Below are 13,244 nucleotides of genomic sequence, written 5' to 3'. Positions count from 1 at the left end.
CCCTTCCCTGACCAAGGCTCTTCCATGCTCAGCACCGGAGGGATCCCTGCCAGAGCAGGCGCAGGGCCTGGATGGGCTGGCACGGCCAGTGCTGGCAAGGGGTGGGCAGGACCTGGGGGTGCCACACGGCTCAGGCTGGGCCTTAGAAGAGCCAACAAGCACATTCTGACCTTGCAGCCTGGATGGCCAGAGAAAGCCCTGTTTGTGTCTAAGCCCTTGGGTGGGAGCTCAGTAATAAAAGGATGCAGGAGATGAGCTGCTGTGACTAGTGCCAGGCTGGAGAGCAGGAGGCCTCAGGGGCTGGCACGTTTGGTGTCTGGGAGCATCACCAGGGTGTTCTGGGAGGTGCTGGTCCTGCAGTTCAAAGACAAGGTAAAGAGGTGTTTATGAGGAGTCAAACAGGGCATTGATGGAAAGCCCAGCCTTTGAAACTTTCAAGCCCCAAAATGCCAGGGCTGCCTTGGGAGTGAGGGCATCTCTTCCATCCCATATGCTGTCTCTGGCTCCCCTCTGGTTCAGCAGTGCCAGTGGCACTGGGCAGGCAGCTCCTCCCCCAGCCCCAATGCTTCCCCAGGGCCCCTGACACCCTTCTAGCCTCAGTTGTTATGTTTTAGTTTGGGGTATTTTTGCTTATCCACTTTTTACTTAACACCTCTGTTGGTATAGAGTTTCTTTAGCAGGCCAAGCCTGTGGTTTTTCTCAGCACTTGCTTTCTCTGGACCAGAATGAAACTCCTCTCCTGATTGCCTGGGACTGATGTGTATGTGTGTCCCCACTTTCTCCCCTGTCCCTTACACAACCCAGCTCCACTATTGGAGCACATCCCAAGGGAGCTGTGGCTGGTCTGTGTGCCCTCCTACCACCCTGTCCTGAGGTGTCATCCCCACCGTAGCCCATTATTTATTGAAGAACCTCTTGCTGAACGTCTTCGATTAAACCAAACCTCTTTTTTGAGTTGTCTGTCCCTGCAGAGAATCTGCCTCTGATCAGCTGCTCATGCTCCAGCCCTGGCCTTGTGCTCTGCCCCGCTGTGGGGTGACCACAGACCCTTTTCTACAGGGCTGGGGGGGGATCCTGGAGGAGCTGCTGCCGCTCCAAGGCAGGGATGAGCTTGGAGCAGGCAGAGAAGGGACAGGAAAGGGAAAGCAGCTCCTCCAGGGCTGAGCCTGTCCTTCCAACAGGGCTGCAGGAAGGGTGGATTTTCCTAAGGCTCAGCTGAAATGGACCGGGGCCTTGTGCAGCTGCAGCACTGCGCTCCTCGCTGGGTGCCCCCATTTCAGCCAGGACCAAGGCCCCTCAGGCACAGCTAGTGCCTGGAGGTGCTCCTGCACCTGGGGCAAGCTGCTCCAAGCCCCTGCCTGGAGCCCTAGGGAGCCCAAGGCATTCTGGAGCAGCCCAAAATCTCAAGGGCTGTAGTGGTGCAGCACCTGAGCCAGCCCACACCTCTCCTGCCACCAGCAGCTCCAGCCCTTCACCCCTGACCTCTGTGCTCCCCCACCCTGCACATCCCCAGCGCTGGGTCACTGCAGGCTCTGCACCAGCCCTCAAGAACGACCACAAACTTTCAGCAAAGCCATTTATTCCACTTTCCTGCTCCCACAGATCTCCAGGTAGGGACCCACATGAGCATCCCCAGTGCCCCAGAGGGAATTCATGGCATGGCTGCCCCATTGTGCCAGCACCCCAAGCAGGAGCCCGGCCAATAACATGGGCAGAGGTGCTTGACCAGAAGCCCCAGGCCTCAGCTGTGCCCGGTGCCAACACAGCCACATCAAGACAGGGCATTTAAAAAATTAGATGTTTTGTTCCTTACAAATGAAAGAGGGACCTGACAGCAGCAGTGTGTCCCTGAAATCAAAGCATAACTCTAAGGCTCTGGTGCCCTCGCATAAGCACATGAACTCCCTGCAGGGGCTGTGCAGGTTGATCTGGGAAGCTCGCTTAAGAGTTTAATGGCCATAAAAATAAAATCGCTTTTCCCTGCTTTAGACAAACCCAACCCCTCCTGGCTGAGCAGTGGGATCGCGTGGGCAGCCACTGCAGCCAGCCACGGGTCGGAAAGTTAGAAGTCTCTCAGCTCACCCACTTTTAATTGAATGCCAACAGAGCGGCATCACTCCATCGCCTCTGTCAGCGACTGCTCTGCCACAGCATCAGCGCCCAGCCCCCCTGGCTGCTCCAGCGCCTCGGCCCCCGCCAGCTGCTCTGCCAGGGCATGGCCCTCCAGCCCCACGAGCTGCTGCTCGGCCCCCGCCTGTGCTGCACCCAGGTGCTCTGCCCTCTCTGCCAGCTCGTTGCCCGCTTTAGCCAGCTCATTGCCTGCCTTGTGGACATGCAGGTGTCCTGCTGCCCCTCCAGCCTGGTCGATGGCCGCCTTCTTCGGCCTCTGCGTGGCAGCCACCGCCTCGGCCAGCTTCTCCTCCGGCACCATGTTCAGGATCTTCAGGGCAAACAGGAGCTGGAACTTGGCGGTTCCTACGAAGGAGTTGGCCAGGAAGTTGGGCAGCCCGCCCATGCGATCCTTCTGCGTGTAGAGTGGGACACGGACCATGCCCATAACCTGCAACAGCACAGGCACAGCTCAGCAGGAGCCACGGCAGCACCAGCCCCCCCACCCTGCACCCCCCTCTGCCCCACACCCTCACCCAGTGCCCGCCAGCCCTCGGCCCAGGCTTGTCCTGCCCCTGTGCCAGGTCCTGCCCCTCCCTCCCACACCAGCCCCTGCCCTTGCCTGCCCTCAGCCCCACTGAGCCCCTTCACTGCCCCTTCCCAAACCCCACCAAGGCCCCTGCTCTCCCTGCCCATCCCCTCAGCCCAGCCCTGGCTCTGCTCCCCCTTCTGCCCCTTTGGGGGGATCCCGCTGCCCCAGGCCACTATGGGAAGGAGTCCCACTTTCCCCTCCAGCCCTGCCCTGCATGGGAACACCACGACTGACCCAGGCCACTATGGGAAGGAGTCCCACTTTCCCCTCCAGCCCTGCCCTGCGTGGGGACACCACGACTGACCCACGAGTCCCCCTCAACCAGGCCACAACCCAGAGCCCTCTGCCTCTGCTCACACGGCTGCCGACACCCACCGAGCGCCCCGTGGGCGCGCGGGGAGGCCCTGGCTCTCACGCTCTGCCCCGGCCATCAGCCGCACTTGGCTGCCCGGGAGGAGGAAGGTGCCTCCCACACGGGAGGAACTCGGGTCACAGCGACATCACCACACCGAGGTCACGGTCCAGTCCAGGGCACTCAGCCCAGGGCAGGGGGAGATCCCCCCCCAGCTGCAAATGGCCCTCGCCTGCATCCTGAGGCCGAGTGGTAACACGGGGCTCGTCCCTGCGTGGGTGGACACCGGGAAAGGCTGGAGCCCGAGCTCGCTATGCTCCAGAGCCTGCGGCACAACCCCGGCCACAGTTCCTAACGCCGATGCCACGGGCGGTGCGGGCACCTGCCGCCGGCAGCTCTACCTGCGGTGCATTCCCCGGCCGGGCTGGCCAGGGCAGCCCGGCAGACCCAGGAGGGAAGCGGTGCCTTCCCTGGGCTAACTGAGAGCTCGCACACCCCTCCCGGGTGTCCCACCTCCATCCCGTGGTCTCGGGAATGCACCGCGCTGATCTCGATGGTGTGCAGCTCCTCCAGGGTGAGCTGCCTGGCGTAGAAGTGTGCCACCACGCGATGTGGCCCCTCTGTCAGGTGCGAGCACAGATAGTCAGCTTCCGTCAGGCGCACACAGCCTAAACCCAAGCCCAGCACCCGATTCAGACCGTCCTCCAGGGACCAGTAACGGCGATCCACGAACCCCCCGGGAAAGCCCAGCAGTCCGTCAAATCGCATCTGCATCTGCAATAGAGGCGCAGGGTGTTAATGGGGCACGGCGCGGCCCCCGGCGGGGGGCGAGGGGGCGTCACGGAGGCCTCCGGAGGAGCCGGAGGAGCGCGGGAGGCGTCGCGGCCGCTCCGTCGCGGCCCTAACCAGCTCCGGCGCATCCACGACCATTCACCGACAGCGGCCCCGGCCGCCGGGGCTCTCCGATCCGGCCGCACAAACCCGCGGGCCCGGGGGCTCCCCCCCGGGCTCGGGCCCAGCCTGATACTACCACGCTGCACGGGAACTACCGCGGAGCCACCGCCCCTCAGCCCGCCGCCCCCGGAGCCCGCGGCCCGACCCAGCCCAGTCCGCCCCGACCCAGCCCGAGGGCCCCCCCGCCCCCGCCCTGGTCCCAGCCTCGGCCCGGCGCGGCCTCGCCCGCCCCTCACCAGCACGGCGTAGCGCAGCGGGATGCGGCCGAACAGCATGCCCGGGTTGGGCGCGTACAGCATGGCGTGGCACGAGTGGCTCCAACCCGGGCCGAGCCGCATCGCCTCGTACCGCGTAAGCGGCTTCAGCTCGGGCACGCCGGGCACGCCGAGCGTGGGCAGAGGCGGCAGCGCGCCCATGGCGGGCAGCGGGCCCATGGCCGCCATCGTCCCTACGGCCGCCATCGCCTCGCGCCACCGCCACCCGCTCCGCGCACGCGCCGCGCCCACGGCGCCTCGGGGGCGGGACCGCCGCCCGCCTCAGCCAATGGGAGCGCGCCGCGCGCCGCAGGGCCAATGGGCTCTCGGCGGCGCCCGCCAATCCCCGCGCGCGCCAGAGGCGGGGCCCCCCGCGGGCGGTCAATGAGGGGCGGGAACGGCTGCGCGCGCAGCTCGCCTTATTAGGGCAGCGGCGCGCGCGGGGGCCGACGGCGCGCGCGGCCAATCACAGCGAAGCGCGGGGGAAAGGAGGGGCGCCGCAGAGGACGCCGGGAAGGAGGCGGGGGCGGGAACGCACGAGCCCGCCTCCCGTGCCCCGGCCCCGCCCCCTCACGTCGGTCTCCGCCCCCCGCGCTGGCCCCGCCCCTCCCGCATTAGCCCCGCCCCCACCCCGGGCCCTTAGCCCATTGTCCCCCCCCGCTCTCGGGCCCCGCCCCTCCATCCTGGGCCCCCCCAGCCCCTCCGCCCCGCCCCGCCCGGCGTAGACGCGGCCGGAGCCCCCCGGCTCCCCCCCGGCTCCGCCCCGGCTCCCCCGGTGCACACGGACTCGCGTGGCTGCTCCACGGGTTTATTACTACAAACATAGACGGGGAGGTGGGGGGGATGTGCCCCGGGACCCCCCGCAGAAGCAGAACAAGGCACACGGCGTGGGCAGCGCCGGGCTCTGCGGGAACGGGGGGCGCGGGGGTCACCCCGAGCGGGCTGGGACGGGGCTGACCTCCACGACCCCCTGCCTCGGGCTGGGCTGGGGCTGACCCCCGCGCTCCCCCGCTCCCGCGGAGCCCGGCGCCCCGGCAAGGCAGGGAGGACCACAGCTATTATGTACAGGGGCAGTGACAGCAAAGGGCTGTGCTCGGTAAGTACAAAATATACATCGGTAGTGTCCTTCATCGGCCGACTCGAACCCCAAACGCCCCGCCCCGGCCCCCACAGACACCTCCCACGTAAAAAGACGACACCAGCCCCTACCCACCGCCAGGAAACATGCACGGGCTGTGCCGAAACCGTGTCGGTGCGAGACCCCACACTGCGTCCCCGAGAGAGCCTGGCGGGGTCCGGCGGCACGGGCAGGGTCCGGCCCCGCTCACGAGAGGCTCTGCTCGTCCTCCAGGTGCAGACGGGTCTGCTCGAAGAGAAGGGGCTGCGTGGGGCTGCCGGTGCCGCGGACGGGGAGCGTCTTGGTGAAGTCGGATGAGCCTGGGTGAGGAAAAGCGAGTTCAGCCTCAGTAATGGAGCCCTGGCGTCAAAGAGCCCTGGCAGGGTGCTCAGCCATCCCTCCTAGCCTGGACTGACCACAGGAGATAGGGCTGGAGCCAATGCTTCATGCCCTCAGATGCGGGCTCAGCGTCACAGGGGGGACACAGGACACTAAGGGGGGACACTATCTGCCACAGCCTGGGAGAAGCCAGCAGGGGCCTGGATGTTCTTGGTGCCCAGGAGGCAGGAGAGCCCACGCACAGCAGAAGCCAGTGCGGAGGGGTTTCTGCTGCCCTGCTTGGCGTCCTGGCACCCAGGGGCAGCAGGGATGCTGTGCCCGGAATGGGAAGGGAGCGAGGACAGAGCCAGCAGTGCAGCCTGGCTGGTTTGCTGCCCCTCCTTCCCTGCCCCGATGGCCAGGACCAGCCCCATCCCCGCTCTCTGCCAGCATTCCCAGGAGGGCCTTGCTGCCCCACACAATAGGGATGCATAAGAAGAATGAGAAGACGTACCAGCTTACTCCTCTATACCAACAGAGCAGGAATCAGGACCCAGTGCTGCCCAAGACAGGAGGGAGGAAGGCAGACAGAGAGGGAAGGAGACATTAGAGAGGTAACTCAGAACAGACTGCGACTCTACGGAAGAAAACAGGCTGCAATGACAACAGTCAGAGGTGAGGACAGTGCAGTGTCCCATGGGTGTGCTCGGAGCACGGCACACCGGGACCCTCCCCGCCGTGACAACACTGCCCCAGTCCCCCAGCAGCTGGCCCAGATGGTTCCCCTCCCTCACCCAAAAGCAGGAGCACATTTGGGAGCGCACAGGAGGCCTTTTGTCACACAGAACTGTGCCATGGAGTGGTTGCAGCCCAAGAGAAGAAAGGAGGGGAAGGACAGAGACACAAGGGTGAGGGAGGAGGAGAGAGAAGGGGGGCCAAGTTACCTCTGTGTAAGCCCCCCTTGCCCACAACTCGCTCTGCCCACTGGGAGGAAGCGGGAGCCCGTGCACCAGGCAGGAGCGTTCCAGTCCCATCCCAAGGCTGCGGGGCACAGCTCCACAAACCCCCCTGGCCCTGGAGCCACTGTGGCAGCTCCGGCCCCAACGGCACGGCCGTTACCTGGCAGGAAGACATCGACCGGGGCATCGCTCTCGGACCGCGTCAGGCTCCGGCTCTCGCCGCAGCCGCCGTCCTGCAGCACATCTTCCACCGAGGGCGGGCGGCTACCTGGAACCAGCCGAGAGCGCGGCCCCTCAGCCCCCAGCACAGCACCGAGCGGGCTCACGGCCAGGGTGGGTCGAGGTCCATGTGAGGAAGCTCCCCAGGTCCCTCCAGCCCAGCTGATGTCCCAGGAGTGCCAGTCAGATTGGCCCAGGTCACAGTGCCAAAGGGCCACCTCTTCACGTGCAGCCTCGTGGCCCAAAACGTGCCCATCACTCTCTCTCACCCCATCCTTGTCCCCTCTGGGTGCTGACTGAGCACCAGAGACCCATCCCAAAGACCCAGAGACCCATCCTGTGTGCCCAGTACTGTGGATGCTCTCACCAGGACCTCAGTGGTGTTCTCAGTGGTGCAAGGAGAGCCCATGGCATGGAAAGCTCTACTTCAGTAAAGCTCAGAGCAAGGTGAGATGCTTGGCTAATAAACCAGGGAGATCTGTGGATTTTGCTCCCTCGCCTCCAAGAAAAGACCCCAGCACCCTTCCCTGGTGAAGCACAGAGCCTCAGAGATGGACTTAGGGGGCTGGATGTTTCAGAGCTCATTTGTTCATTCCCCAATTGTCCCTGTCCCACCACAACAGCACTGAACACTGAGCCGAGGTCTGGCTGCACCCACACCTACCCTGCTGCACCGATGAGGCCTCCTCCATCTCTTCCCCTGCCACGCTCTGTAAGGAGGGACAGCACAGGTTACTTCTGCAGCTGGAGGCCTTTGCTGTGCCATTCTCCTGCTCTGGCTTTCTCCAGGGAGCTCAGGTGGGGCCAGGGCTTGTTCCAGGGCAGGAGCAGGGGGCTGCCCCCAGTGCTGTAGCACCAAAGGCTGGGATGGAGGGGTCTTACCAGAAGTGGGCACTGGAAGCTCCTAAGGCCCAGCTCCCACCCCTGCCCCAAACACTGCTGGGCTCGCCCAGGATGCTGGGGAAGGTCAGCTCTGCCACGGCTCCAGCTGAGTGGTTTTCCACTCCCAAAGAGGTGTCAGGAGCACAGGGAGTGGCTACCTCCTTCCCCACGGAGCCCTAGGGGTAAATAAAATAGGCCAAGACTCTTGGCTCTGGGCAATGGCCCTTCAGCAGTCACTTCCCATGTCCCAGAAGCCCCCCCAAGAGGAGCTCTGGCTCAGAAGCCCCCCCAGCAGAGCACACACTTACCTCTGGAGAGCTGGTCTCCCTCAGGACCAGCTCACCCCCGCTCAGCACCGCCTGTGAGTCAGAGTCCTCGGAGAGCTTCTCCTCATCCTCCTCATGGATTGGGGATGAGGGGGACCGTAGTGTGCTGCAGCAAGAGAAACTCCATTTGCAGGGAGCTGCCAGCACCCTGGGGCCTGGAGGACTTGGGGGCAGCACAAGCCAACTCTCATGGGCAGGAGCTCAGACTAGGGAGCTGAATTCACCAGAGCCTTCGGTATTGGCTACATGGAGAGCAGCAGCAGCAAGGTGGGACAGAGCCAAGTGGTGCCAAACTTTGGCACAGCAACAAGAGGCCCAGGTCCCACGCTGCTCCTCACACTTTCAGGGCTCCCTTCCCAGGTGAAAATCTGGGCTGGAGCACAGTGAGGAGTGCCAGGAACAAACCCAGTCTGATCTGATCTGATCTGAACAGCCCTGTATCCTCACCTAAACCCTCCATCAGAGGGCCAACAGAGGAGCCTTCAGACAAGAACTACAGGATCTCAGTGCAGCACTTTGTGCTCTGAAATTCAGGTCACTCCTCTCCCCATTCCTTTGCTACTGAGGAGCTCCATGGAAAGCTGAAACCCAGTAAGGTCTGGACATCAAATGTAAATTCAAGGACTAAGTGCATTGGGAAGGAGACATTTCCATCCAAAGTCTTTACTGTGGGGGTGATGAGGCCCTGGCACAGGGTGCCCACAGAAGCTGTGGCTGCCCTATCCCTGGAAATGTCCAAGGCCAGGTTGGACAGGGCTTGGAGCAACCTGGGATAGTGGAAATTGTCTCTGTCCACAGCAGTGGGTTGGAACGAGGTGAGCTTTATGGCCCTTTCCAACCCAAACCATTCTGTGATTCTATGATTAAATTCTCCTTGTTAAAAATCCTCTTTCTTTTGGTGACAGAGCTGTAACCTCAGGTTGAACACAGGGACAATGTCCCAGTTCTCTCCCTGGCACAAGTACCTGCTGGCCTCCTAAAATTCTGAGTTAGCTGTGATGGGACCAGCCAGAGCCCTCTCCTGGCTCCCAGTGCGTGTGGCCACCAAGCGTCAGGGCTTGCAAAAGGAGTGGACCCTGTGCCCTGCTGACCTGTCTGGAGACTTGCTGCGCTTGCCCTTTTGGTGGCCACCCTCCAGGGCTCTGTCCATGCCCACAAGCGGGCGGCTGGCGGGAGGCATCCCGTCCACCACCCCGGAGAAGCTGATCTCATCATACAGAGGGGCCGAGGGGATGGAGGGGGACACCGAGCGAAGGCCGTTCAGCGCTTCCAGCAGGGAAATGGGCTCGTAGCCTGGGGGGATGTTGTCAGAGCTCTGTGGGTGAGAAAGAGGGGGGATGTTAGGAAAATATCACCAGGTTGGAAGCCCCCTGCCCCCCCCCAGGCAGCTCATCCCCACAGCCACCTCTCCAGGACACCTTGGCTCCCTCCCCAGCAACAGCCACACATTCCCCTCAGGGCTGTAATGCTGGTGATGCTCCAGGCAAATTCCCAGAGCAGTGCTTTCAAGAGCTGGGCAAGGAGGGTGAGAAAGCAGGCTCCTAAAAAGCTGCTATAAAGTATGTTTGGATTTTGTCCCCTGAAAGCTCCTCCAGTGGATCAGAGACCCTTCCAGCTCAAGGCACATCCCAGTTGTGCTCCCAGCCATGGAACCGCAGCTGTTTCACAGCACTACCAGTGTCAACAAGCCAGAGCTGAAGGAGGGGAGCATGTGAGATGGTTCTTGAAGCCTACCCCAATTCCACTTCTCCTGTGTCCTCTCAGCTGTTAACACTGGCTCCCTGCACAGTCACCTCTGCTAAAAGGCAGGAAAGGGATCACAGAACCACTGAACCCATAAGGAGGAAGGAAAACCACAGCAATTCCCATTCCCTCTGTAAATCACAAAGCTGCCAGTCAAAGAGACCCTTGCAAAGCTATTAAATCAACCAGTTTAACTCCAAAAATCCTCCTGAGCATAAAGACTGTGGACACAGGGACAAATGGGGTTTATGTGCAACCCAGGAGGCCACAGGCAGCTCAGCCCAGCCTGATGCAAATCAAGAGGCGACACTGCAACAGTCTAGGCTACATTAAACTGAGCTGTTTCAGCCCCGTGTCCTCAAGGAGGTGGTTCTAAGTTGTACAGAGGATGGCATGGTGCTGCTAAGCCTGGCCATGAACCTCCACAGCTTCTGTGTGCCCCATGTCCCAGTCACACAGCTGCAGATGAGCCTGCCCAGCAGCCTGTTCCAACACAGCCACTAATTTGGTGTGAGCTGAGTGCTGAACTGACTCACCTGTGGTCACTGGAGGACTTAGGTCTGATGGGGAAGGAAGAATGAGTGGCACCTGGGGTCAATCACCAACCCACATCCCAGTATTGGTCCTGTGATGGTTATGAGCTTTGAAGATAATCAGCTTAGCTAAACAAGGAATGGGTTCTCAGCTGCTGCCAGCTGTAGGCGGTGGGGCCAAAAGCCATCTCCAAAAAACCTTTCATCTGCAGACAGCAGCTCAGCTGTGCTATTTTGTGGACAGAAAAGTCAGGGAGACAAACCCCCTTTGATTCATGTTTGGGACTTTTTCTCCTGGCTGTGCAGACCAGGCCCTGAGGGTTCAAAGGCTGCCCATTTGGGGTGCTGTGGTGAAAGCTCAGGTTGCATGGCACAGCTCAGAGGCTGGAGGAGGATTTCCCAGCCGGTAGCTACAACACCTTCACTGAGACACCACTCCCTTCTGGGACACTCACACCACACACTCAGGAACACTGCTAGTCCCTGTGGGAGGCTTGCAGAGAGCCAGGTCATGCCAGAATGGGTTCAAACCTGAACCCAGCACCAGGTTTTCTCCAGACCTGACAAGCCCAGCAAGCCACATTCCTACAAGGCTGAGCATCTGAGCTGGCTTGAGCAAAAGAAAACTGCAACCTCCTTGACAGAGATGACAGCCATGGCTGCATTTGATGGGAGTAAACAAAGAGGGCACAAGCAGCCTTCCTGGCCTGGGGGCTCCCTCACCTTTCCCATTCCCACCTCCTGGACCCCCACAATTGCCATTCATGCTGTCCCCAGCATAGCAGTCCAGTTACACACTCCCAAACCAACTCAGAGGGTCCTAACCAAGACAAGCTCCATCCTTCCTGTTTCCATAAAAGCAAACCAGCCTGTCACAGCCAGTGCTCCTGAATCCAAGACCAGCTCCAACTGCACCTCTACATCTCAGCACCAGAAACTGCACCAAGATGTGCCCACACCAAACTGCCAAGGGGATGAGGTAAGTGCAAGGAAGCTTTTAGGTGAGCTGTGGGGACTGCAGCTTGCCCACATTCCTATGAAGCTGTAAAACATCTTGGCCAGGAACCATAAATCAGCCAGAGGACAGTCCCCGAGAGTCAGCATCAGACCCCTATGCCAAGCTGCTTCCTCCTTGCTTGTTCCTCCACAGGCAAACCAGGGATGTCAGTGATCTTCTGTGCAGGGTGTAAGCATCTCACTGCCAATGTGAAGGACGTGGAGTGTCACAGCCTGGCAGGGGCACAGGCCAAACCCAGCATGTCAGCAAGCCCTCGTGTGTAACACTGTCACGTGCAGGTGATGCTGCTGGCAGAGAACTGTCAAGTGCAACCAGCCAAGTCCACTTACTGTTCTTACTTCCCTTCTAGGCTTCCTGTTGGGCAGGGAGACAGAGCTCACCTTAAGGGGTTTAAAGGGGCGCTGTCAAGAGAAAACCATGTTTTAAAGAAGTTGTTTCTTGAGGTTAGTGACAGGAAGAGACACACAGCATCTCCTCACCTTGCTGCAGGTGACAGCACCCGTGTCCTCCATACACCACGCTCTGCTTCACCACAACCCTTGGGGCTTCTCCACCACCCTATTCCTCAGCCCTAGCTGAAGGCAGCAGAGGGCAGATGGATAAACCCAGCCTTTTTCTGTGACAGTATCTGTTCCCATGAAAGCCTGTAGGATGGTTTAGATGCAGTTCTCCTTCTCCTCACTCTAATCTTGGTGTCTCAGCAGAGCCAGCTGTGCAACAATGAGTTGCTGCCCTCACCACACTGGGGACATGCAACTGGGCCCTGAGGCCACCACAACACTTCCCATCCCACACTCCCTCAGATGCATGCCAAGACATCCAGGGAAGCTGCCACAAGGAGGCCTTTCTGCTCCCACGCTGGGAACCCCAGTGCCAAGTGCATTTCATCCGTGTGCTGCCACACAGATGTGTGTGCAAGTCCAGCTGGAACCCCTCTGCCCTGTTTTCCCAGCTCCCACCCTGCCATGCCCAGAGTCTGCCCCTTTTCTGTTGGGCCAGGCAACAAGAAACCTTCTCATCCTGAGGTTTCTGTGGCTTTGTTTCCTCCAATCCAGTTGTGTTACTAACCCATGGCAGTCTAGCAGGTTGATAAGAAAGGCGACACTGCTTGGGAAGCCCTCGGTGGGGGGTCTGACCAAACCTCCTGAGGTTCCAGGGCCCCCAGCCATCAGGCCAAACAGCTCATGCACCCACCAGCTGCTTGCTCAGGCTGAGACCAGCGCCCAGGCTTTGTACAGGGGTCACCAGGTACTTACAGAGTGCTCATCATGGTCTACACTCTGTGCCAGGACAGGGCTGAACGAGACCGGCGACAGAGCCCCTGGCTTCTTCCTCACTGCCCGGATCTGCAGCAGGGCACGGAAGGCTAGGAGAGAACAGGAGGTGGTGACTGCCCAGCCCAGCAGGGCCAGGCCGTGCCAGAGCTCCTCACCTTGCCACAGACACACTGTTGGCATGAGGGAGCTCCCCTGCGCATGGGGAGCTGGGCCATGGAGCACCCCAAAGCCAAGTGATGGGGTCAGGCTTCCAGTCCATTGATCTACACAGGGAAGGGATCTGCTGGCTGAAAAAGTCTGAGTACACAGAGCCCTTGTGGAGAACAGGCACTGCCTGCCCCAGTACAGTCATGGACAGGGTACTTCAGGTACTGTACAAGTGCAGAGGCTCAGAAAAGTTCCCCTAAAGGGTAGGTCACAACACCACAGTAAGAAAAACATGAGCTCGGCCTCAGGAGTGCACTGCATGCTACAGGTTGGGTGGGGGACTCGTTAAAACCCCTCTGGGTTCCTTCAGGCCCCACAAACCTCAGCCCTGGAGTCCAGCTGTGGTGGTGAAAGGCTCCAGCTGGAGGATTAGTGGCTGTACTC

The 13,244-nt window shown here is 60.9% G+C and overlaps 2 protein-coding genes across 13 annotated transcripts in view; both read right to left on the bottom strand.

Moving 5' to 3' along the window:
- Positions 1-1,562: 1,562 nt before the first annotated feature.
- NUDT16L1 (nudix hydrolase 16 like 1) lies at positions 1,563-4,507 on the bottom strand. The gene is made up of 3 exons (XM_069030359.1): positions 4,244-4,507; positions 3,567-3,827; positions 1,563-2,560 (listed from the first exon to the last, which is right to left on the bottom strand). Exons 1-3 carry the CDS (start codon positions 4,466-4,468, stop codon positions 2,114-2,116), a joined length of 933 nt encoding a protein of 310 aa, XP_068886460.1. The 5' UTR covers positions 4,469-4,507; the 3' UTR covers positions 1,563-2,113.
- A 548-nt stretch (positions 4,508-5,055) lies between these two features.
- MGRN1 (mahogunin ring finger 1) overlaps positions 5,056-13,244 on the bottom strand; it is a 55,114-nt gene continuing 46,925 nt past the window's right edge. For 6 of the 12 annotated variants that reach the window (XM_069029458.1, XM_069029459.1, XM_069029457.1 and 3 more), the window contains 7 exons: positions 12,633-12,742; positions 11,706-11,777; positions 9,174-9,397; positions 8,065-8,188; positions 7,539-7,584; positions 6,816-6,923; positions 5,056-5,698 (listed from right to left, as the gene is read on the bottom strand). In XM_069029458.1, the coding sequence (XP_068885559.1) occupies positions 5,586-5,698; positions 6,816-6,923; positions 7,539-7,584; positions 8,065-8,188; positions 9,174-9,397; positions 11,706-11,777; positions 12,633-12,742 (797 nt within the window). In that variant the 3' untranslated portion in view covers positions 5,056-5,585. The other 6 variants (XM_069029453.1, XM_069029455.1, XM_069029454.1 and 3 more) reach the window with 4 other exon arrangements.

This window comes from Aphelocoma coerulescens, chromosome 14, assembly GCF_041296385.1.
Source record: "Aphelocoma coerulescens isolate FSJ_1873_10779 chromosome 14, UR_Acoe_1.0, whole genome shotgun sequence".
Taxonomy (NCBI): Eukaryota; Metazoa; Chordata; class Aves; order Passeriformes; family Corvidae; genus Aphelocoma; species Aphelocoma coerulescens.
This window is presented reverse-complemented; position numbering and strand designations above follow the sequence as displayed.